The sequence below is a fragment of the Telmatherina bonti genome, assembly GCF_933228915.1.
Source record: "Telmatherina bonti genome assembly, chromosome: 9".
NCBI classification, from domain to species: Eukaryota; Metazoa; Chordata; class Actinopteri; order Atheriniformes; family Telmatherinidae; genus Telmatherina; species Telmatherina bonti.
This window is the reverse complement of record NC_136627.1, coordinates 33292103-33314860: the sequence shown is the minus strand read 5'-3', so window position 1 is coordinate 33314860 and position 22758 is coordinate 33292103. Positions and strand designations below refer to the sequence as shown.

Below are 22758 nucleotides of genomic sequence, written 5' to 3'. Positions count from 1 at the left end.
AGGCGGAGAGAAATCGGAGGGGAGGGCGGCTCGCTGCTCGGATGCGACGGTGCGCGAATGAAATGAATGGAGGCAGCGAGGGAGCTGCCGGTGTCAAGCTGGCAATGGGACAGCGGAGGTCTTCCGGTATGGATTTTCAAAATTAGAGTGAAAAATTTCAATTTAAAAGCTGTTTTCTGGTAAATAATTTGGGTGTGGGTTTTATATTTAGGCAAGGCAAGTTTATTTGTATAGCACTTTTCTTGTACAAGACAATTCAAGGTGCTTTACATGAAACATTAAAAGCGTTACAGAAAAAAAAAGTACAAATTGCAAAATCACAATAAAATCATAAATTATATTAAAATAATTAAAAGCAGAATAATTCAAACTTACTGTGCAGATGTCGTGCATAGGCACTTGAGAAAAGAAATGGTTTCAACCTGGATTTAAAAGTCTCTACATTTGGTGAGAGTTTAATCTCCACTGGCAGATTATTCCACTTGTTTGCAGCATAACAGCTAAATGCCGCTTCTCCATGTTTAGTCTGGATTCTGGTCTGGATTCTGGTCTGGACTCTGGTCTGGTCTCTGGTCTGGACTAGTTGACCCGAGTCTTTGGATCGAAGAACTCTGCTTGGTTTATATTCTCTGACAGATGCATTCTGGTCCAGAACCATTCTGGGATTTGTAAACTATCAGCAGGGTTTTGAAATCTATCCTGTGATTGACTGGAAACCAGTGTAAAGAGTTTAAAACTGGTGTGATGTGTTCAGACCTCTTAGTTCTAGTTAAAGCTCTGGCAGCAGCATTCTGGATGAGTTGCAGATGTTTAATGCTCTTTTTAGGAAGTCCTGTTAAAAGACCGTTACAGTAATCCAGTCTGCTGGAGATGAATGCATGGAGGAGTTTCTCTGGATCTTTCTGGGAGACTAAACTTTTAATTTAGACTTTGTATTTAGAAATTATCCTTTACATTAGGGAGCAATCTAATACACTGCCACTCAATGTAAAAGAAATTAATATATTGTATTTAAAGCTTACATACTTTGTAATTACAAAGTTTGAATCAGTGAACTGGAAAATAAATTAATACAGCTGTATTTTATACAGAGTAGGAATGGGAAAATCAAACCGAAAATTCAAAAATCAGGATTTTTTTTTTTTTTTTTGCTTCACAATTTTAAAATCGTTTTTTTTGTTTAAAAAAATCTTTTTTTTTCAAATAAATAAAAATAATTCATTGTAAAATTTTTGTCATTTTTATTGTTTTTATTTATCCTTTCACTTGTCCTCTTGGCCATTATAGCAGCAGAATGATGGTCTGGTTACTGTGTTGTTTTTTCCTTAATTGAAATCAAGAAAAATGATGAGCAGAAAAAAAGTTTTATACATTTATTTTGTTTTTTTATCTACAAAAATCAACAATATTAAAGAATTGTGAGAATTGCCATTTAAATCGAATCCATACCCCAAAAAATCCAAATCGAATCGAATCGAGACAAAAGCATATCATCACAGCCCTAATACAGAGTATTTCTATGATTGAAATATGATATTATTTTATAAATATATTTATAGAACACATAATATGAATGAAATACATAGAAAGAAAAATATTTTAAATTTTTTTAAAAAGCAGCACTGTAATGATTATACAATGCAATTATTGTAAAACCATGTAGCACTTTCCTTTAAAGAAGGCATTCATATTTTATTCTTACCCTTTAAAAATACAATATATTGTCACTTTATACTGCATTTGGCAGCCTGATCAGTCACCTTTACATGATATAAATAGTCGGGACTGTACATTTGTGGAATTGGTAATACTGCTAAATGTGTGTGTAATGCCCCCCATAAAATGTGCCAAAATCCTCTGTACCATTTGGATGTTGGCTCTGACTCTTGTTTTGAGATTCAAGGTGTGTGTCACTCACAGATGTGTGACTCCCACCTGATTGGTATCTACTGATGGACAGACTTTTTAGAATAAGATTCGACAGCCAGTTGCATCGCGTAGCTCCAGTATCGGGTCCTAACTCCATCATCCAGGATGACAACGCTCCCCCACACAGACAGGATCATCTCAGAATACCTCCAGAATTTGGAGCGAAGAGGACGAAATTACCTGCTGTGACTCCAAACTGCAACCCAAATTAACACTTATGGGATCAGAAGATACTGATATTGAACACACATCCTTTAGGTTGTAGGACTAAGTGGTTAAAAACTGGATGAGTGGATCCCTCAGGTTTTCATTTCCATGAATGTGTTTTGTTAAATAAGTTTTACGACTTTATTTGTTAATATAATGATATTTCCGGCGCGCTTGTGTTGGTGTATTTAACTTGATGCAGCTGAGAGAAGTTTGGGAGGACCACAGAGGGCAGAGCAAGAATGCCCAGAATTCATTGCGACAAACCAACATCCACAACAATTCAGTTTGGTTTTGGTTTTTATTTTGCAGATGTTTTCTCTGCAAACCGAGTGACTTCAGATTCACACACGTCGTATGTTATAACGAAATTAAAAAAAAAAAAAAAAAAAAAAAAAGGTTTTAATACATGTGGACAAACTGACATTTACACCGACCTCATCCCTGTTTAGTTTTAAAATGAGATTGTGAAACAGACTAATTAGCGGTGCTTGGAAAGATGATGCCTTTGAGGACAGTCGGAGAAGTTAGTTGAATAAGAATAATACTCTTAAATTGCATTAAATCAGCTGTTATGTGCCCAGTAAATGGAAATAATATTCCACTCTTATTTGTGCATCAGGATTAATATAAATTATGTCACATGGAGCACATGTGACATATAAACCAACATTATAACAAAGTGTAGTCATCCACTTTTGCTTTCCCAAATAAATATTTAAAAATACACAATCTATAAATGGGTTTAGTTTTTATGTTATTGATGATTTTATGTTTCTGATTTTTTTTCTTTACAGTTTCAATGTCACAACAGAGTTAGCTTTTAGCATTGGCCACAAAGTAGTTGATTAAAAGCTAAAAAATATAATGAGAAGAAATTGAACTGAAAAAGAATCGATTTAATCTAAAAATGCTAAATTAAAATATATCATATTAAAAACTAAACAAGGCAAACAAATGCTCATCTATGTTCTCCTTTGGTTGAGCTAAATAACAAGGCGCACATGAAGGCAGCAGCATGTGTTTAATTTAATTGAAGCTGTTGGGAAGTCCCTGAACGCACCACCAGGTTAAGAAGGGCGGAAGGAGTTTTGTGTCTTACAGGAAGAGGATCTTCTCCGAAAGTTGTTTTTGTTCCATTTCTCCATCATCTTCGCTGCTAAATTGTTGACCTGCAGTTCTGGGAATCACTTAAATCTTTATATTAATCCAAACAACTGCTGTAAATCACAACTATGATCGGTTAATGAATTAATTCTTCTTGGCGCGAGCAGGTCTGTAGGTAAGTTTCACCTTTTTATCCGCGTGCAGTAGACGTGTCATATAACATTGTTATGAATGATCTAGCTGTGGTTTCTGAGTCTTCAGGCTGTTGATCCAAAAGAGAAAAGTTTTAATGTGAAATCCGCCTCTTCAATCCCAAACAACTGAAATAAAACCTGTTTATCATCCGCATGTCTCTGTTTAAGCGAGTTGTTAGTTAAAAATGAATATAGTAAATATTTATAGCTGACAATAGTTTCTTAAAAACTCACTGAGAAATAAATGTCACGATAAAGATGTAAACAAAGAGCCTGTTGATGTTGCAGATGTTCCTGTCACGAGTTGTTTTCAGGCTGGATTCATGTTTCACCTCCTCATTTTGTTTTTACCACTTAGCCAGAGAAATGTTGAGGATTCATGTCTGCTTACTGATGATTCACAGGGTCAGGTTTTCCCCTGAAGCCCCCTCCTCCCCTCTGTTATACTAAATAAAGCTCAAGTCTACAAACTACAGCTGTTGACTTTGGTTAAATTGAAGTGGGTTGATGTTTGCAGCTCCAGACAGTGATGACAGGAAACATTTCAGAGGGATCATTTACTCTGCAGCTGCCTCCGTTCACAGTGAAGTTTTATCAGATGAACATCGAGTTTTCTTGCATTTCAAAGTGTGAAAGCCTCTAAGATCACAGGCAAGTTCATGAGATCAGTTTTATCTAGAAATAACAGAAGAATATCAGAAATATCCATCAGAACGTGGTAAAATCAGGCCTGTTATGCTTCTTACTTTGTCTATTTTCTTATAAACAGCTGGAATAAACCACAAAAAGTGTCCGATTTTCATTTTTTTCTTAATTTTTCCTTATTCATGTGTTAGATTAGCTGCTGTAATGTTGTTAAAACCAGATAAATTTCATACCAAATACCTTTGTGGAATCTGAGACACCATTATTCCCAATTCCAGAGGCCATCAGCCTCCAGAACAAGACCTCCTCATATTAATTATTACCTACTACAATATTGGGGATTAATAAAGTATTTTTCATTTCATTCATTTAAACAATATACAGCCCAGTAATTCATCCCAGTAACTCTGAATATTTGCACGACATTAATTATCAGTTAAAATATCATGATCGGTCTGAAGTCATAAAGAGATGCACACAGTCAGAAGTCTGCTGGCGTGAAAGACAGACTGATGCTGATCTGGAGACTCATCAGATCCACGTCTTTCATGTGTTCAGAGATGTGAGGCAGGTGCAGCTTTGGTTTGTTTCTTTCCTGGAGCTCCCTGTGGTCCGCTGTTGTGAGTCTGAAGGTCTCCTCTCCTCTGCTCAGCTCAGCTATCTGTTGATTTCTGTGCAGGTCAGAGCAGCGCTTAGAGATGGCCATCGCCCACGTGGCTACAGAGTACGTGTTCAGCGACTTTCTGCTGAAGGAGCCAAACCAGGCTCGGTACCGCAGCGTGAGAACGGAGCTGGCTGTGGATAAGATGGTGACCTGTGTGGCAGTGGGGCTGCCCCTCCTCCTCATCTCACTGGCCTTCGCTCAAGAAGTCTCAGTTGGTGAGTTCAGTCGACATGAAGAGGCTCGCTGATCAACAAACACATCTGCTTGTTATGTTACATGCTGATGTTGTTTGTTGTTATTTTTCAGGTACTCAGATCAGCTGTTTTTCTCCCACAAACTTCTCCTGGAAACAAGGTGGCTATGTGGATTCCTACTGCTGGGCCGCTGTTCACACACACAATCTGCCTCTGTGGCTGCATAAGGTAAAAAACACACACTCACACACGCATACAGAGGCTGATGAAACCTCTCAAACGTGGAACTAAACGTTAGTTTGATGGTTAAAAGCTTTACTTTCTCTGAGCAGCAAGCCTGCTGAGAGATGCTGGAAATATGAACGACTTGCTGAGACCAATAAACAAATACATGTCAGAGTTTGTTACTGAAGATAACAGAGTTTCATAATAGTTTTATTAAATAATAAAGATGTTTCCTGGGTGTTGTACAATCTGTTTCTGTCTGCACTTATGAGAGGTGACGGTGTCAGCTCCGCATTAGCAGCTTTAGTTATGTGATTTTCAGGCGTGATAGAAAACATATTTTGTAACTTTGGGTGTGACTCTTTACCTTCCTAATTACAGTTTTCACAAAGTTGTGACATTTAAAGTGGAAATAAAACTTGAATACAGATATTAAAGCTTTGGAAATGTGGATTTTATCAAAAGTATTTCAGACAACATGAGACTTTAAAGAGAAAAAGGATTTTTTTTATATGATGGAAAAGAAAAATGATTTAAAAACAACTTCTTACTCAAATAGAAAAGAAATAGAAAGAAAAAGATGGAATAAAATAAACTCTGACAGAGTCAAGCAGTTCAGAACTGAGGAAAGTGAAAATGATTCCTGGATTTCAGACTCTGGGACGACGGCGGTCGCACACGGGTCTGAGGATTATTAATGTTTAACACACAGAATGTGGTTTATTATTGTCTGAAACAAGCGAGGTCCTGCGATGGACTGGCGAGCTGTCCAGGGTGTACCCTGCCTTTCACCCAAAGACTACTGGATAGGCTCCAGCTTCCCCGTGACCCTGAATTGGACTAAGTGGTTAGGATGATGAATGAATGAATGAATGAATGAAATAAGTAAGACCTTCCCTGAAGAACAACAACAGAGATGGAAGCATATCGTTGCTCCGACGCCTGGAAACATCAGGGAACATTAATGGGATCTTTTCTCCTTTTTCCAGAGATTTTCTGTTTTTTGTTTGATGTCAGAATGAAACTAAAATCCCCCTAAAACCTGGACACGCGCAGCTGATCCACGTCTCTATTTATTACACAACATGCTGTTCTCTAACAGGACAATTATCCACAACAACAACAAGAAAAACATCTGGACTGTGAATCTACCACAAACGTTGACGACGCTTCACACATGACGAGTTACTGACACGTTGTGTTTTACGTTGTAGCACACACCACTGCTTTTGTTGCTTTAAATCGTTTCAGATGAAGGTACATCTTCCCATTATTCTACTTAAATGTCCTACAGTCATGATATAATCCAGATTACAGAGCTGCTCTTGGTTCCACGTCTGTGCAGCAGCATCCATGCAAATCATTTTCTCCCACGATATCGATGACATGAATCGTTTCACCGGCATGAAAATGTGTCGGGTCGCCGTTGGCTTTTGCTCATTCAGCAGTTAAAGTTGCTTCAGAAATAAAAATGGATGTGTGATATTTTATCTAACAGCAACTTCCGTGCTTTGATGGAAACTCTGACTGTTCAACGTTTAATCTGTAAAGTTGCTAAGAACTTGTTGATCGGTGCGCTCTGTCCTCCTCAGTTCTTTCCCTACATCCTGCTGTTGGTGGCGGTGCTGATGTACACCCCGGCGTTGTTCTGGAGATTTTCTGCAGCTCCTCTCCTGCAGTCGGATCTGGGTTTCATCATGGAAGAGTTGGACCGGTGTTATAACCGCGCTGTCACTCTGGCCAAACGCATGACTGCCTCGGGACTGCTCACCTCAGACAGGTACGTCCGCCCGCTGTCATGTCTGCAACAGAATCAGGCTTTAAACGTCATTTAATCTCTTTTCTATCTGTACGACGAACCACCTGGTAAACTGGTGATTGGTGACTTTATCCCAGTCATCCTGCTTCCTGCTTTTCATTCACACCATCCAGCTTTTTTCCTGCTTTGCAAATCCACAACAAAATCATCTCTAGGTGCTTCACAGACATCTTCCAGTCCAACCAGTCACAGTCCAGTTATAATCCATCATATGATCCACGTCAGCGACTGGGTTCATACAAACAACCAGCAGATTGCAGAGAATTCTCTTTTTGATCCAGAGCATGCTGGAAAAACCTCCAGCAGAAGCAGAAAGATGACCATCTGCCTCGACCAGTGGGGGGGTGAAGAGGACAGGACAGAGGGGTCAACAGCACCATGACTCTGAGCCAGGAACACCTGCTGAGAAAGAAAAACTACACAAACTGATGACAGTAATAATATCATGTATTTCTACATGGAGGGGAAAAAGAAGTGGGAAGTGGAGGGAAGAGCGCATTGCATCATGGGATATGTCCCACAAACCCGAGCCTTCAGGAGAACATCTAACAAGATGGCTGAGGGTCACCTGAGCCAGCCGTCAGCATACAATCTGACCGAAACGGAAAGTTTTGAGCCTAGAAAGGGTTTCCGCTTCCTGGACACAAACTGGGAGATGAGCCTGATAACTGGAGGATTCCAGTTCTAGACTTTATGTCTACATATCCCAGCAAGATCTGCTTCCTCCGCCTGCACACAGAGAACACTTCTACTGATGTTCAGCAAACTTTCTGCCATTTAAACCTGTTCTGCTCGCAGACACATCAAAGTATCAGATGTGAAAATCAACACCTATCATCATCAGTTCAGACGTCAACTCGGATTCCTCCAAGTCCAAAAGGATGACTTGGTGACTGATGATGGAGAACGCGTTTATTTGTGCGTGATTTGGTCCACCATGAAACACTGCGATTCATCTGGAAGCCCTTTCATGCTTCTGCACTTTTTGTCAGGTTTTTCACTCTGTATCGGCAGATTTTTATAAGAATAAACAAAGCACTGTTTCCATCCTGGGAGAGGAGGTGGAGGTGGTGGAGGAATACAAGTATCTTAAAGTCCAGCTGGACAACAAACTGGACTGGAAATGCAACACTGACTACATCTACAAGAAAGGTCAGAGCAGACTGTACTTCTTAAGGAAGCTGAGATGGTTTAACGTCTGCAGCAATATGTTGCATATCTTCTATAAGTCTGTTGTGGAGAGTCCAGTCAGCTTTGCAGCATCTGCTGGGGTAGTAGCATCAGAACCAGAGACTTAAAGAGAATCAACAAACTGATCCAGAAAGCTGCTTCTGTGCTTGGAGTAACTCTGGAGCCGCTGGAGCTGATTGTCCAAAGAAGAATGCTGCACAAGCTGATGAAGATGATGGAGGATTCTTCACACCCTCTCCACAACACAGTGATGAAACAACAAAGTGTGTTCAGTGAGAGGCTTCTTCAGGTCCGATGCAAGACTGAAAGATACAGAAGATCATTCCTGCCAGCAGCAATCAGCCTCTGGAACAAGACCTCCTCAAATTAATTATAGACTACAATATTGAATTTCCCTTTGAGAATTAATGAAGTTTTTTTCATTCATTTAGTTCATTTTTAAGTTCTGATTCTGCTCCAGACATATTTACTGAGTCCTACAGGAAGTTCTGACTTCATCTCAGCTCCTTTCGGCTCTTTCTCATGATGACTCGGAGATCTTCATCTTCAGCCGCTTATCCCGGGTCGGGTCGCGGGGGCAGCAGGCTAAGCAGGGAAGCCCAGACTTCCCTCTCCCCAGCCACATTTGCCAACTCTGCGGGGGGGATCCCAAGGTGTTCAGGCCAGCCGAGAGATATAATCCCTCCAGCGTGTCCTGGGTCTTCCCCGCGGTCTCTTCCCAGAGGGACGTGCCTGGAACACCTCACCAGGGAGGTCCAGGAGGCATCCTAACCAGATGCCCGAGCCACCTCATCTGGTTCCTCTCGATTTGGAGGAGCAGCGGCTCTACTCTGATCTCCTCCCAGATGACCGAGCTCCTCACCCTATCTCTATGGGAGAGCCTGGCCACCCTGCGGAGGAAACTCATTTCAGCCGCCTGGATGCGAGATCTCATTCTTTCGGTCACGACCCACTCGACCGACTCGGAGATAAAGGCGTTAAATCTGCTGCCTGCGAACAATCAGAACCAGATTTTACAGTAAAACTCTGAGCTGCTGTTAAAACTACTGGTTGATGTTAAACGTTATGGTTGCTGCGCTCGCTCTGTGTGGCCTGTATGGATTGAGAAGAGCAGTTCCTGGGATTTTTAGTGGCGAAAGCTTTTCATGTTTAGAGTGACAGTAAAAAATAAAACGATGGGTTCTTCCTCTGTCTGTGGCCAGCGACCCCACTGAGGGCTGTTTCAACTATCCGCTAGTGGAGAAGTTTCTGATGACCAAGCGCTGCTCCAGGATGCTGCTGTTGTACTACCTGCTGTGCCGCAGCCTGACTCTGGTCACCCTGCTGTGTGCCTGCATCTACCTGGGCTACTACCTCCGCCTGGCGTCCGTCACGGACGAGTTCGCCTGCCCGCTGCGGGTCGGCCTGCTCAAATTTGACGTCAGCATCCCAGAAAACGTGCAGTGCAAGCTCATCGCTGTGGGAGTCTTCTCGCTGCTGAGGTATCTTTACAAAACACACTGGGAGAGGGGTTCGGTGTGGGACATGTAAATGACATCAGAATTTATTAAAATAATAATATTAAGACAATACAAGCGCCATAAAAGAATCACGTATGAGGTCGTTTCTGCATTTCTCTTCCCAGTCTTGTCAACTTGGTTGTGTTCGTTGGACTGATCCCAGTGGTCATCTATGCCAGCCTGCGCCCCTTCGTCTGCCGTGGATACGCCCGCTTCCTGGAAACCTACCAGTCGCTGCCCACTGTGAGCGTCCTGCCCTCTCCCAGCGGCCAATGGGATGATCTCTCCCTGTACCTGCTCTTCCTGGAGGAGAACATCAGCGAGCTGAAGTCCTACAAATACATCAAGGTTTGTTTAGTGTTTGTTGTTGACATGAATATAAAATCAGGTCTTTACTCCAGTGTACATGAAATATATTGTTGGCATAAAACTCATCATGGTGGCCGGCTGCACCTGAAGCTTTCCTCCACCCGATGGGAACAGAGTGTTTACTGTGTGTCCATCAAAGCCACAAACCAAACAGCATAGCCCCCCTACTTCATTTCCCAGTTTGGATATCCTCCATTTCAGCTCCACAAAAAGAAATGAGCAAAAGAGCGAACGTTTAACAGACTGAGACGGGCTTCAGCCTCATTTTAAACCGACGGAAATGAAAGATGAAGTGCGTCACCGTAACCATTGTTTTTCTGCTGCTGTGCTTTTATTGTTTCTAAGAGATGATGTTTGTTAAAGTGTGTTTAAGTTTACTTCACCAGGTGAGCCTCCGCTAGCCGTGCTCGCCTCCGCTAGCCGTGCTCGCCTCCTACAGCAGTTCACAAATTTTTAACATTTAAAGCGGCTCTATGATGCTATTTCTAATTTTCTGAGCTTTCCACAGTGTTATAGTGTGGAGTACTCATCGGACATGTGAGTGGTCCCGTTTTTCTATCACCTAAACACAACGTTTGATTTTTCCAGCACACTCTACGTTTGGTTTCCATGGTGACGGAAAAACGATTGGGTTTTAGAGAGTTTTTTCTACTTAGAAATTTTAGTGACGTCCCGGGAGAGAGACTCGGTGATTGGTCATCTTCTCTAGGTTGTGTACGTTCACGAGAAGAAAGCCACGCCCACTTTCACTGCTCGGTATAACTACTCCTAGCAGTGGACCAATCAGACGCAGCCTGCAGGACATGGGGCGGGCCTTTCTCTGTTCGCTTGTTTCTGCAGAAGCTGATCTGAGATCAATACAAAATAAATTAAGGGGTTTGTGAAAAATGCTTAATTTTTTTCTCACCCTTCTGGACTTAAAAATAAAATAAATTAGACTGAAATGTGCATCATAGAGACACTTTAAATCTTTGCTAGATAGCCGGCGCCTCCGTGTGTCATCACTTGTCAACAATCTCAGGAATGCTCGTGTGTAACTGGGAGGTAAATTGTGATCAATAATTTACCTCCTAGGTGATCTTTGTAAGTTTAATAATCCACAGAATGTAGAGTTTATTTAGAGACTCTGTGATAAACAAGATCGCTGGATGCAAACAGACGTCTGTTTTGACCTATAAATGATGACAAAGCCACTTCCAGTCAAACTTTCGACCAATCAGGGATCTTAAATCGATGGTAGCGTTCAATTAGGAGCAGCCAAAGATCAACAAGTGAAGAGAAAGTTCTCTGTCTGAACAAAACACATATGATGTTCCTCTGTGAGTTGCTTCTGTGAGGAGAGGCTGAATCAAAGCATTAAACCAGTTTAGAAGGATGTAACCAGTTTCTGTTGTGTGTTTGCTTCAATGTCAGTATTTTTTTTCTCCTAAGAGAGTGATCTGCAGATGAGAAAAGACCCGGTTACCCGGCGTTACTGAGAAATAAATTCTGTATGCTGGCTGAGATTACATGCAGTAAAGACGGTTGTGTTTTCAGGGTTAAAGCTCTGCTGCTGGACTTTGGAGCCTGCTGACCATGGCTCAATGTTGACTTTTATCTTCTCTCTTGCTGCCACTTTCTCTTTCTTTCCCTCTCTGACTCTGATCATGTCTTCCTGTGTTTCTTTGCTGCTTCAGCCACGGCGTGCATGTTGACATCCAGCTGCAGGCGTAACGCGGTGCCGTAAAGCAGAATGTTGCTGCAACTGATGCTCTGAGCTGGAAAAAGCCATGTGAAGTGTGTTTTCTCAGCTTCAGGATGCTGCCGAGCAACAATGACTCCAGGAATGTGCATAATAAACGTCATTGGATCATCAAAATGAATCGGAAAGACCGATTTCATGGTTCATAGTGTTGCTTTAAACATCCATCGAAAATATTTTGCTGGAATCCGTTTGAAGGAGGAGACGAGCTTCATGAGCTTCAGATGGAAACCAAGCAATTAAAACAAGCATAGATGGATTCTGCCTTTAGTGACTCCCTCTTTCCAACCTTCCTCTCCCTTTTTCCAACCATCCTCTTCCTGTCAGTAACTCTGCCTGTTGTCTGCCGGCAGGTGTTGGAGCTGTTGAGGAGACGAGGCGAATGCTCTGAAGAAAACTTTGACGCCATGGGTCTGCTGCAGACTCTCTGCCTGGTGAAGATGGACGGCGTGGATGGGACTAAAGTCACGGCCGCTGAGGGGAAGCCGGATCAAGTGATAATGAACGTTGACGCAGCAGCCAATGAGGGAGCAGATAAGAACGGCGTCAAACGGCCAAACTCTGCTACCCGAAATGAAACGAAGGTGGAAGTAGAGATGAAAGGTGAGAAATGGATCTAAAGCGTCTCTGTTGTTTTAAGATGTTTTGTAGATATTCGTGTCAGAGCATCGAGTCTTTGTGCGCTTCAGGAGCGACAGCAGAAGAGCCTGAAGTTGTGAAATCAGAAACATTTTTAGATAAAAGGTGCACAAGTGTGACAAGGCCACCTCGTCACAGTGATGGGTACAGGAGGGTCACTTACCTGAGTGTCGATCATGTCTGCTGGGAATGAACGAGTAAACGGGATCAATGGGTGTGCGATGTCTAAATAGCCACGAAATGCGCAGTGACGTCACCATCCGGTGCCCCACTGAACGTGGCAAGGCGCCAGAATATTATGCTTTGTGTTCTGTATGTTTCAATTGTGGGAAAGGTACGGGGTTTACCAATGTATCTAGATTTTGGTGTGTATGTATTAATGTGGGGAGTTAGGAGAAACCTGTACTTTGTGATAGTTAGGGAGTTCCTGGTGGGCAGGGCTTGGGATTCATAAGACGCGCATTTTGGAGTTGTCTGTGTGGAGAGTGAGGAGTCGAGATTGGAGAGTAGCAAGTCGTGTGTTATTGGAGCTGGAGAGGTTTACTAGTGGAATCGGTGTAAATAGTTGTACATAGTGTACATATTGGTCACTGTATATATTACTGCATGTTGGTGGATCGTCCGGGAACGAATAAAAAACACCTCAAACGAAGTCACGACTGCGCCATCTTATTGGGAACAGCAGAGGACCCCGTGACAACAAGTAAATGAAAAGATTAATGTTTTGCACATTGTTCATTAAAATTCAACATATTAAATATATATATTTAGATGAGGAGCAGCAGATTTGACCACACTGGAAAGAAGCATCCTGAATGAAACCATCCGGCTTACCTCCACAAACCTCCACATCGAATCTTTTTAGCTTGTAAACTTATTTTCAGGTAATAACGATTAATATAACGCCTTTTTTTTCAGAGCTCAGTCCGCTGCTGCCGGGAAGCAGCGAAGCTAAAGGCAGCAGAGCCTCAGAGGGCGGGGCTCTTCGGCAGCGAGCGATGTGATTGGCTGCAGTGGAGCCAAACTTCGTCCCCTCCGCGACCAGATGGATGTCTTGCTTTGTCTTGTGTTGTGGATTCATCCACATCAGACTGACTCTTGTTTGTGAGTTGACGAGGACGCGAGCATTGGATGATGGAAGGATGATGCATTGCAGGTTTTTATGAACATTAAAATGCATAAAAAGGTAAAAGATGTAGCAGTTCGGCTGTCTGAATCCTGGAAGAAATAAGGACGTTTCTTCAGACGAACTGAAGAAAATAACAAATCATCTCAGCGTTGTGATGTGAAATGCGTTTACACAGCTGTCAGGGGTCCGTGTTTTGTCTTTTCTCTTGTCAGGGATCGGACTGGACCCCTGCTGCCTTCTGATCCATGACAGCAGCTGGTGTTCAGGTCTGGACCAGCTGTAATATAAATGAAATGGAGAAACTCTGAAAGTCTACACACTGCCTGTGAGGTCGACTGCGTCAGTCGTTCTGTCCAGCTGTAATTCACTTATCTGCTGTCTGTCTCGACTCCTGCGAGGAGTAAAATCCGCTGCATAAAAACTTAACACATAAAGAAACACACAACAGTTAAACTCTTCTTTATGACTCAGGGGCAAAATTAGCAAAAGAACGCGATAAGACACTAATTGTTCTGTTATTAAAGTTCTGTTTATTCCAGGCCTGATTACACTTTGGGGGATATTTGTGAGACAACTTGCTTGCTGCCGAAACCAGATAAATACTTGGGGTGGAGAGATTGAAGCATGAGCAGGGGGTTGCTGCAGAATAATCATACCTGCGAATTAAGGAAGAGAAAAGCTGAAATTGACAATAAAACCTGACGATTTTAATGTTAGATTCAATTTGTGGTGTGAAAATGCAGTCATGTAGTTTTTGCACATTTTTTGTGGGAGATTGTATTATTCATGAGGTTGTCAGTCACATTTCAGCACGACGCCACTCCAGTCATGATGCGGTTTGGTAGTAAAACCACGAGCAGATGAAGGTTCCTGCGTCAGCTTGGGTATTCGGTACTTGATGTTCTCACATTATTTTAACCATTATTTTGAGAAATAACAGAGAAAACTGACTTTCATGCTGTGTTTTTCCTGTGTAGATCAGTTGTTTGTTTATAGTTAGTGATGCATGTAGATAGTTGTTTCCTTTATTCTCAGTGCAACTTTTCTCTGTTTTAAAAAGAAATTTTTTATGATTTTCAATTCCTAATGTTTTACAAACGTATGTGTTTGCCAACAAGTTTTATCTGGACATGCAAAGGGCTAACGACTGCGTAGATGCGTAGATGACAACCAGCTGGTGCCTTCAGCTTTTGTGAATATTTTTGGATTGTTTTCATTTCTCAGAACTTGATTCTTGATGAATCTCAGGGAACCATCAGAAAAACTATTTGCAGCATTTACACTGAGATTTCAGTGGCACAGTCTTCTCTTTGTGCTGCATCAGTGTCTTTTAGGAAAGTGTTTGTTGTATCATTTATTTCATACGGCATGCACATTCTTATTTGGTGTCCTTTTGTGCAGCTTGTAAAGACATTTGCAGTGGTGCTTAGTTTCATGTTTGCTGGCTGCCTGTTTTTGTAAAAATAAAGATGTTGGGTGTACAGTTACGTCATGTCTTGTGTGTGTTTGTAGAGATGGATGGACGGCCAAAACTTTGTTTCACTATCAAGCTCAAGAAATGAGAAGCAGATTTTTTTTAAAGACTGAATCACATAAATGCAGTTTTCACACATTACAGCATTCATGTAGGACTAAATCTACTTTGGCCTGAACGCATGTTTACTAAACTCCAGATTCATTTAGCACAGACTGGTACAAACTGAAAATAAATGTTACACATGCATATATTTGCAGTCTGTATTTATTGTATGTGGAAATGAACACTTTTTTGGTTTAATTTACATTTGTAATGTGTAAGCTGGCTGCCACACTTGGACAATTAAATGTTGTGTGAAAGTTTTTGTATTTTTAACTACAAAAAATGAACACAATTTAATTTAAATCAGGCTCTGCAACTTCTATTATACCTCATATGCATCAAAATTGTGCTGTCACGGTTTATTGTTGTCAGTGTTCTTTAGACTTTAGCTTTTTGCACATCACTATTATTTGTACAATATTTATCAAAAGTTTTCTTACTTTGCTGTTGGTTCCACAAGGAGGAAATAAGTCACTGAGTGTTGTTCTTCCTCCGCAACGAAAGGGGGCAGTAGCAGTCTGAGGACGTTGTTTCACTCCAACTGTAAAAGAAGAAACCGGACGCGATTTTTACCGTGAGCGGGAAAAATTATTAATTTGTTTTTTTTTTTGTTCTTTTCTTCAAATGTATAAACAACAACAACAAACTGTTGTTCGCATGATTTATGTAGCTTTTTTTTTGAGTAACTCGATGTTTAGGTTTTGTGTTTTTTTTTAGGGATTAAAAAAGGTTTCTTTTCCGTTTGCTCCTCTGATATGTAAACAGCATTGCATGATGGGAAACGGAGGTGATGTATCATAGACCTATATAAACGGTCTATGGTATTTATTTATTATTACTATTTATTGTGTTTTTGTTTACTTAAAAGCAGTTTCTGTCTAAATATACTTCTGTTCCGAAATCACGTGTAATAAGCTGTAGCCTCCTGTTTATTTAGTTTATAGACAATTAACACCATGACATAACAAGGTATGTGGGTGATTGATATACAATTTTTCTTTATACTTTCCTGGCGGGGGTGATACTATGCTCATGAAGGTGGCTCTCCCAAGGCGAGGCTCAGTCATTACACCTGGGCTGTTCTGATCTTTGCAAATTCCCCCAAATGTGGGAATCTTAACTGCATAATATCTGATGATGGGGGACTGTGCGCGCTTGGAAAATATCTGAATGTCTTAGACAATGGCCACATTCATAAAACATGACCTTGTCACAGTAATGACGGTGACACTGTCATTGTCCTTTGGGGGAGGTGGTTCCTCATCCTGATAGTAGTCTGTACATTTTGTAATCATGAATAATAAGAACCATAGTTAGACCCTTCAGTTTACTGTAAATCTATAAAACTCTGACCAATCAAAACATTCGGGCCGAACTGAACATGTTCATTTCTTATATTTCCTAAGTTTCTTCTCCCGGCTCCCCTCCTCCCCCTCCCGCAGCGCATACCTCATAGCCACACATAAGGAGAAAAACCAGAGGGGTGGGAGCCAAGACAGGAGGCCACTTTCACATCTTGCCAGCTCCCCAACATTACCAACCCAAGGCTTTAACTTTTAATCTGAATTGTAAATAATACGCACTACTTCTCTTAATGCTGTCTGACATTTTGAGTAAATCTCATTTTATTAAATGTCTAATGAAGGCTATTCTATTCTACAGTCATTTAGCGGATGCTTTTATCCAAAGCGACTTACATACATGCTAATACCACGACAGGCACATCGGGGGGCAACTTAGGGTTCAGTGTCTTGCCCAAGGACACTTCGGCACATAGTCAGGGGAAGCCTGGAATCGAACTCCCAACTTCCCAGTTACAAGCCGAAGACTAGCTTGGTTTGTCCCAGACATCATTCACCTAGTTCATACTTGATATACATATACATTTAAAACAATGATTTACAAAGCAAAAAGCATCAGAAAAACTCATGATAACCAGTAGGACAGAGTGCATAGGGTGATTAAATGTATGCATAAGACCAAATAGTCATCATAAAATTATCCCTTGAACAGAATAGCAGGCATTGAATAGAGCAGGGGATCCTAAACATTTTCTGCACAATAATAATGTCAAGTTCCACCATCCCACTAACACATGAAGCCCCACATATGCGAAGAATTGCCCTCCAAAACAGTCTTGTTTGGCAGAGAAATAGTCCTTAGTTTATTGGCTGCTACTTACAATTAAAACCTTATCACTAGATGAGGAAGTAATTACTCTGCTGTACTGACATGTAAGTTGTCCTCCAATAATACTTTCCAGGACAGATGGACAGAAACTTGTGGAAAACCTGAATTATTCTCATCTGATTGAACTTTAGTTTAAATACCATGCGCTCCATGTGTGTCACAGTCCCGCACTGTTGTCTTTGGGTTTTTCATCCCCTGAGTGTCGTGAGGAGTGCTGAGAGGTGTGGACCCAAACGGAGAGCAGCCAGAGCCGGAGATGCAGAATTAAACAGGTTTTTATTTGTAAATGCAGGAACACAGGAGACCTGGGACACAGAGGGCAAACTAAACACAATGAACCTGCACAGGAAAACAGAAAACTAAGGGTATGAACACACAGGGACAAAACAAGACACAGGTGAGGTGAATGAACTAATGAGACCAGATGAATCTAATGAACATGAACAAAGGCTAAACAAGAAACAAGGAAGGACCAGGACACACATCATGACACTGAGTCTAGGTTGGGAAGGGCAGACTGGGTGATCATCCTGGGATGAAGTCTGGGTTTGAGCTGTCCAGGCACCCCAGCTGATACTGCAGAGTCTCATCAGAGTTCCTTTTAATCTCCAGCTTGGTGCTCCCAGTGTCCATCACATTCTCTGCTGCTTCTGTGTGGAAACCAGGCTATTTCATGCAGCCTCTGGTTGAAGGTTTTTCATCTGAGTAACAGGACTGTTTCTGTGTTTATCCAGTGTCCCTCGTGTTCAAGACGGACTCATTCATCTGGATTCAGACTGGCCTCCTTCACATGACCCAACTTCAGCCGGTATCCACTGTAGAACAGAAACCTTAGACATCCGCCCGGCCTGCACCTTCTACACCTCCTGTTGAGGACAACCAGTGGCCCCTCCATCACTACCATTATATGCAAGTCTCATCTCTCCAGGCAAACTCCTGAACAGTTCATGTCCAGATCAATCAAAACAACTGGATGATTTACCAGTTTGTTGCCTTCATGGACCCATCCTGTTTGTCTTAATAAATTGTTAAATAAACCCTCCTTTTACTTGAGAGTCCACTGTGTTTATATATTCATCTGGTTGTGACAGTATGAGTAGTTGTTAATCTGCTGCAGAGTTTTGCAGCCAAAATAAATAGTTGGTTTTAATGTTCGAGATTAGTATAGATAATGAAACAAACATTTCTGACTTCAGCTGGAATTAAATGAGCTGATCATCACATGAAGAATCTGCAGGATGTTCACTTAACTCTAAACATAATGTTTATTTGTTTACAAAGCACAATACAAGTTTAATGTAAATAATAGTCATTCTGCATCGTACAGTTTCATCAGTGCTTTGAGAGTTTAGCAAGAAAATCCAAAATATTTTAAATCTCTGAATTTCTGCAGCATGAATGAATCTTGGCAGCCATTGGAGGAGGAAATAACATATCCTGTAAGAATCAGGTTTTATTCATGTAGGATGCATTTATTACATCAAGTAACACCAAGGTTGAGACAAAGAGCTGAAGGATGCATTTTATTTGTTTTGGCTGCTCAGTCTTTCATCTTCTGAGATGGAGTCTGAGGCATTTGATGTTCATAACAACAAGGACGACAATGTTATCCATCGTGTTACGCGCAGCATCATGGACATCTAACATAGAGTCCATTTCCTGCTGCAGAAGAGCTGGAGGTGATTGGTGAAGGTTTGTTCACCTGGCTGATAATGCCACAAAGGTTATTGAATAAAATCTATCAATATAAAGAATGTTTGTTTTATAAACTAAAAGGCAACTCGACATAAAAGGCATTCATATATTTACAGGGTAAAATGTCATGATTCAAGTCTTTTTACCTTCTTAACTCAAATGCATTCTTTCTAAATTATAATTCACTTTCACAGATCCCACTCCGTTGAGTTAAAAGGTTTTATTGACTAAAAATCAACAAATCCTCACACAAAACACCACAAGAGAACCAAATAGAGATGTTTAACTTGGTAAGGTGTAGAAAAACAAGGTGAAATGCTCCTCAGAACAGATTGATGTAAATCCAGAATTAATGTCCCCCCCACCCTTTTTCTATCTTTGTTCCCGAATATTTTTTCTATGTTCCAGTAAACTATTCGTTCTGTGTTTTAAATGCATGTAGGAGTGATGTGTTGCTGCAGGGGCTGCAGACGACAACTAATTGAAAGCATGAAGTCTCCATACTAGGGCACGATGCTGCCTGGGAGAAACCAACCATTGTGGGTAAACGTTAAGGGGGACATTAGTGCATCTATGTAATTTTTATTCGTTAACAGATGAGATACATTCGTTTTATATTCCAACACAACAAAAAGCAAAAGGAGATTGTTGCTACTAGCTTCTTTCATCCTGGTATAAAGCAGCAGCATTAATCACTTTAATGTCTACAGGGTAAAAACTAAAACCCATACAGATGTTTTATTACGTATCAAAGGTACTTTATTTTGTTTTTTGTTTTTTTATTTTGTTTTTTTTTGGTGCAGTTTCACATTTTTGTCCAACGAACTAAAAGTTGGATTTAATGTTGAAGTGTCGCGCGATGAAACGCGCGTGGTCAGGCGTTCCCTCTCCTTCCTCTGACAGGAGGACCGAGCTGCGGACAACACTCTCTAGTGAGTACATTTGGAATAAAAAATAATGGAAGCGGTATCTTATAAATATAAACAGTTAATTTCGATACAAATAGAATGGTTCTGACGTTTTATATCCTGTAAAGTTAAATTTGTGCTGCAGACGGATAATTACGCTGCTAGCATGCTGGGATTCTTGCTACAATATTCAGTTTAGAAGTAAACTGAGGTGTTTTCACTCCAGGAAATGTTGTCAGGTTGTCTCAGAAATATTGTATGCTTTGTAAGTGTTATTTCAGCAGTGTTATATCCTCTGGCTTCTATTAGAAGTATTCATCAGATGTAGAAGTGGAGTAATGGAGGTGCGCTGGCTCCGACGTTAGACTTACGTCTTTAGTGTTCCTGTCGTCTGTGGCACTCATAATACATTTATTTCTACTTATCTAAAGAACAAACTATATAGAAAAAGTTATGTATGTTATTATTCCTCTTTTAAATGTTAATGACTTGTAATGATTGACAATTGGGTGGACCGTCTGCTCTAACCAGAAACAGTATGGCGCTTGCGCAGTTCGCCATTAGAGACCGCTGCAGCCGCGTTTATTGTAGGTTGCGAGTGTTGGAACATTACTTTTACATTTTCACAACTTACTTTCACTTATTGGAGTCCAAGAGAAACCATGATTTAAGTTTTTATCAAGGTGACACATCTTTAAACCATAGTTTTAAACAATTATGAGAATAAAATGTGTTTTTTCTCCTTTGCCTGTAATTGGACGAAAGCGTGTCACGTGTCCAGGAAGTAAGGCGAAGCATTTTGTTGTCTCGCAGTGAATTTAAATTTGTGTCGCAGAATAAGCTCATGGTTTTAAGAACTAGATTGTCCATCGGTAGTGGAGTTATTCTGGGTTTAGCTGTCTGGCTTGTTTATTTATTTCCCCCGTAAACCATGAGTCAGAAAGGTGTTGCGGAGAAAGACTCTTGTGCCTCTGTCAGTAATGTGTTATCGCTTCTCGGCCTTTTGGCTAAGATCAAGTGTAGTATCTGTTCTTATCAGTTTAATATCTGATACGTCCCCTACCCGGGGACCATATATTAAATTGATTTTTGGAACAGGGAGATGGAATAGGGGCTTGCTCCGTCCACTCCACGCATCGACCTGGTATTGCAGTACTTCCAGGAACGGTGCACCCCCTCCTTTCCACTGTAGAAAATAAAGTAATATAGATTAAATGACAACTATTTAGTATAAAGTGAAAACTTGAAATAGTGTGCCCTTCTTTATGGTAATTTACAAAGTGTAGGACGTGACAATTTCTATCAAGTATCTTTCCTTTGTAATATTTTCTCTAAATGTAAAAGTCATGTTTGTAAATTCTCTTATAATGTCCTTCTGCAGTCAGTGAAAGACTCCTTAATAGATAAAACCAAAAAAAGTGAGATTTTTTTATTGTGTTCTGTATAAAGATTGTTGACAGAAGTTTATATTTTTAGTTCTACCTTTAAATGTGAATGTATTAATCACATTGTTCCTGTAAACGTAGAACTGATTAATTCTGAAAGGGTTTAGCAGTTGTTAACGGTAACTAACTGCAACTCACGGTAACTAACGGCAACTAATGGTAACTAACTGCAACTAACGGTAACTAACTGTGACTAACGGTAACTAACTGCAACTAACGGTGACTAACTGTAACTGACGGTAACTAATGTAACTAACTGCAACTAACGGTAACTAACGGTAACAGTCGAATGTGGCAACAAGGTGCATTAAGTCATTATATTCTGTCATATGAGAAATCAGAAATGTGTATGTAACTAAAGTTTAAGGCTATATGTTAATGTATGTAACTGAAGTTATGTCAGAAATGTAACATTTATTTTGTTTGTGCTTGTGTCGTTGAGCTCTTATTGGTTTATGATGGTTTAACAGCTGAACAAATAAAAACTACTCCGGACCATCAGTAAAGACTGTTTATTCGGCTGGGAGCTACATTCTGTATGAAATGATAGTATTATATGTAGATTATTGTTCTGTTATTTGTATTATTAGAAGAAGGAGGGACTGAATGTGTCGAGCTTTGCCTGACTGAGGTAAAACATTTGTCACGGTGTCAGATGCAGTTACGTCTGTTCGCCACTAGATGGCGACAGAACGCCATCAGCTGTTTTACAGCCTGAAGAAACTTTTAATTACTTTATTTTTATTGATCACTTGATCAGGTAAATTACATTTATGCTAAACTATAAACACCAAGTTGCGGTTTTCATGTAGATTTTCTGAATGCAGGATGAGATGGTGCCTTCAGAGAAGTTTGTCATATCAGTCACAGTTGAAATTTTTGTTAAATTTGGCCTGTTTTTTTTTTTCCTTACGAGCAGATCAGTGTTTGGGAAAGTTCTGGAGACATAATTCAAACGATTTAATATACATTAACCAATATTTGCAACAGCTAAACTTTTTGTTTTCCCTTTGTCACCCCAGAAAGACTAAAATCCTCCTGGAAGTTTTGTGTGGAGACATAAAAGGTGAGTTAACCTTTACTAAGTGAGTCTTGCAGACATTTTCTTTTACATGCATGTTGCCACTTGCTTCCCAGACCACCTCATGCAAAAGATAATATCACATCTCTGTAGTCTCATCTGACTGCAGTCTCAGAAAATGCTCGTATGGATTCCTGATAATGCACATAAAAGTTATTGTGACAGTTTAATGGTGAAAATGAAAATGTTGTTCTTCTTGGCTGGATGAAAATGGGATTATGTTTTAATCAGAGATTGTAATTTATCAAAGTGACCCGTAAACTTAAATTTAAACAGCTTTTTTTTTTCTTACGAGTAAATGACTGTGT

The 22758-nt window shown here is 40.5% G+C and overlaps 1 protein-coding gene across 1 annotated transcript; it reads left to right on the top strand.

Annotated features, from left to right (window-relative positions):
- Positions 1–3317: 3317 nt before the first annotated feature.
- Positions 3318–12322, top strand: LOC306760267 (pannexin-1-like; the record flags this gene model as incomplete). The annotated part of the gene is made up of 8 exons (XM_079246067.1): positions 3318–3418; positions 4762–4961; positions 5053–5168; positions 6758–6945; positions 9378–9656; positions 9800–10022; positions 12138–12268; positions 12319–12322. Exons 2-8 carry the CDS (start codon positions 4781–4783, stop codon positions 12320–12322), a joined length of 1122 nt encoding a protein of 373 aa, XP_079102193.1. The 5' UTR covers positions 3318–3418; positions 4762–4780.
- Between the last annotated feature and the right edge of the window lie 10436 nt (positions 12323–22758).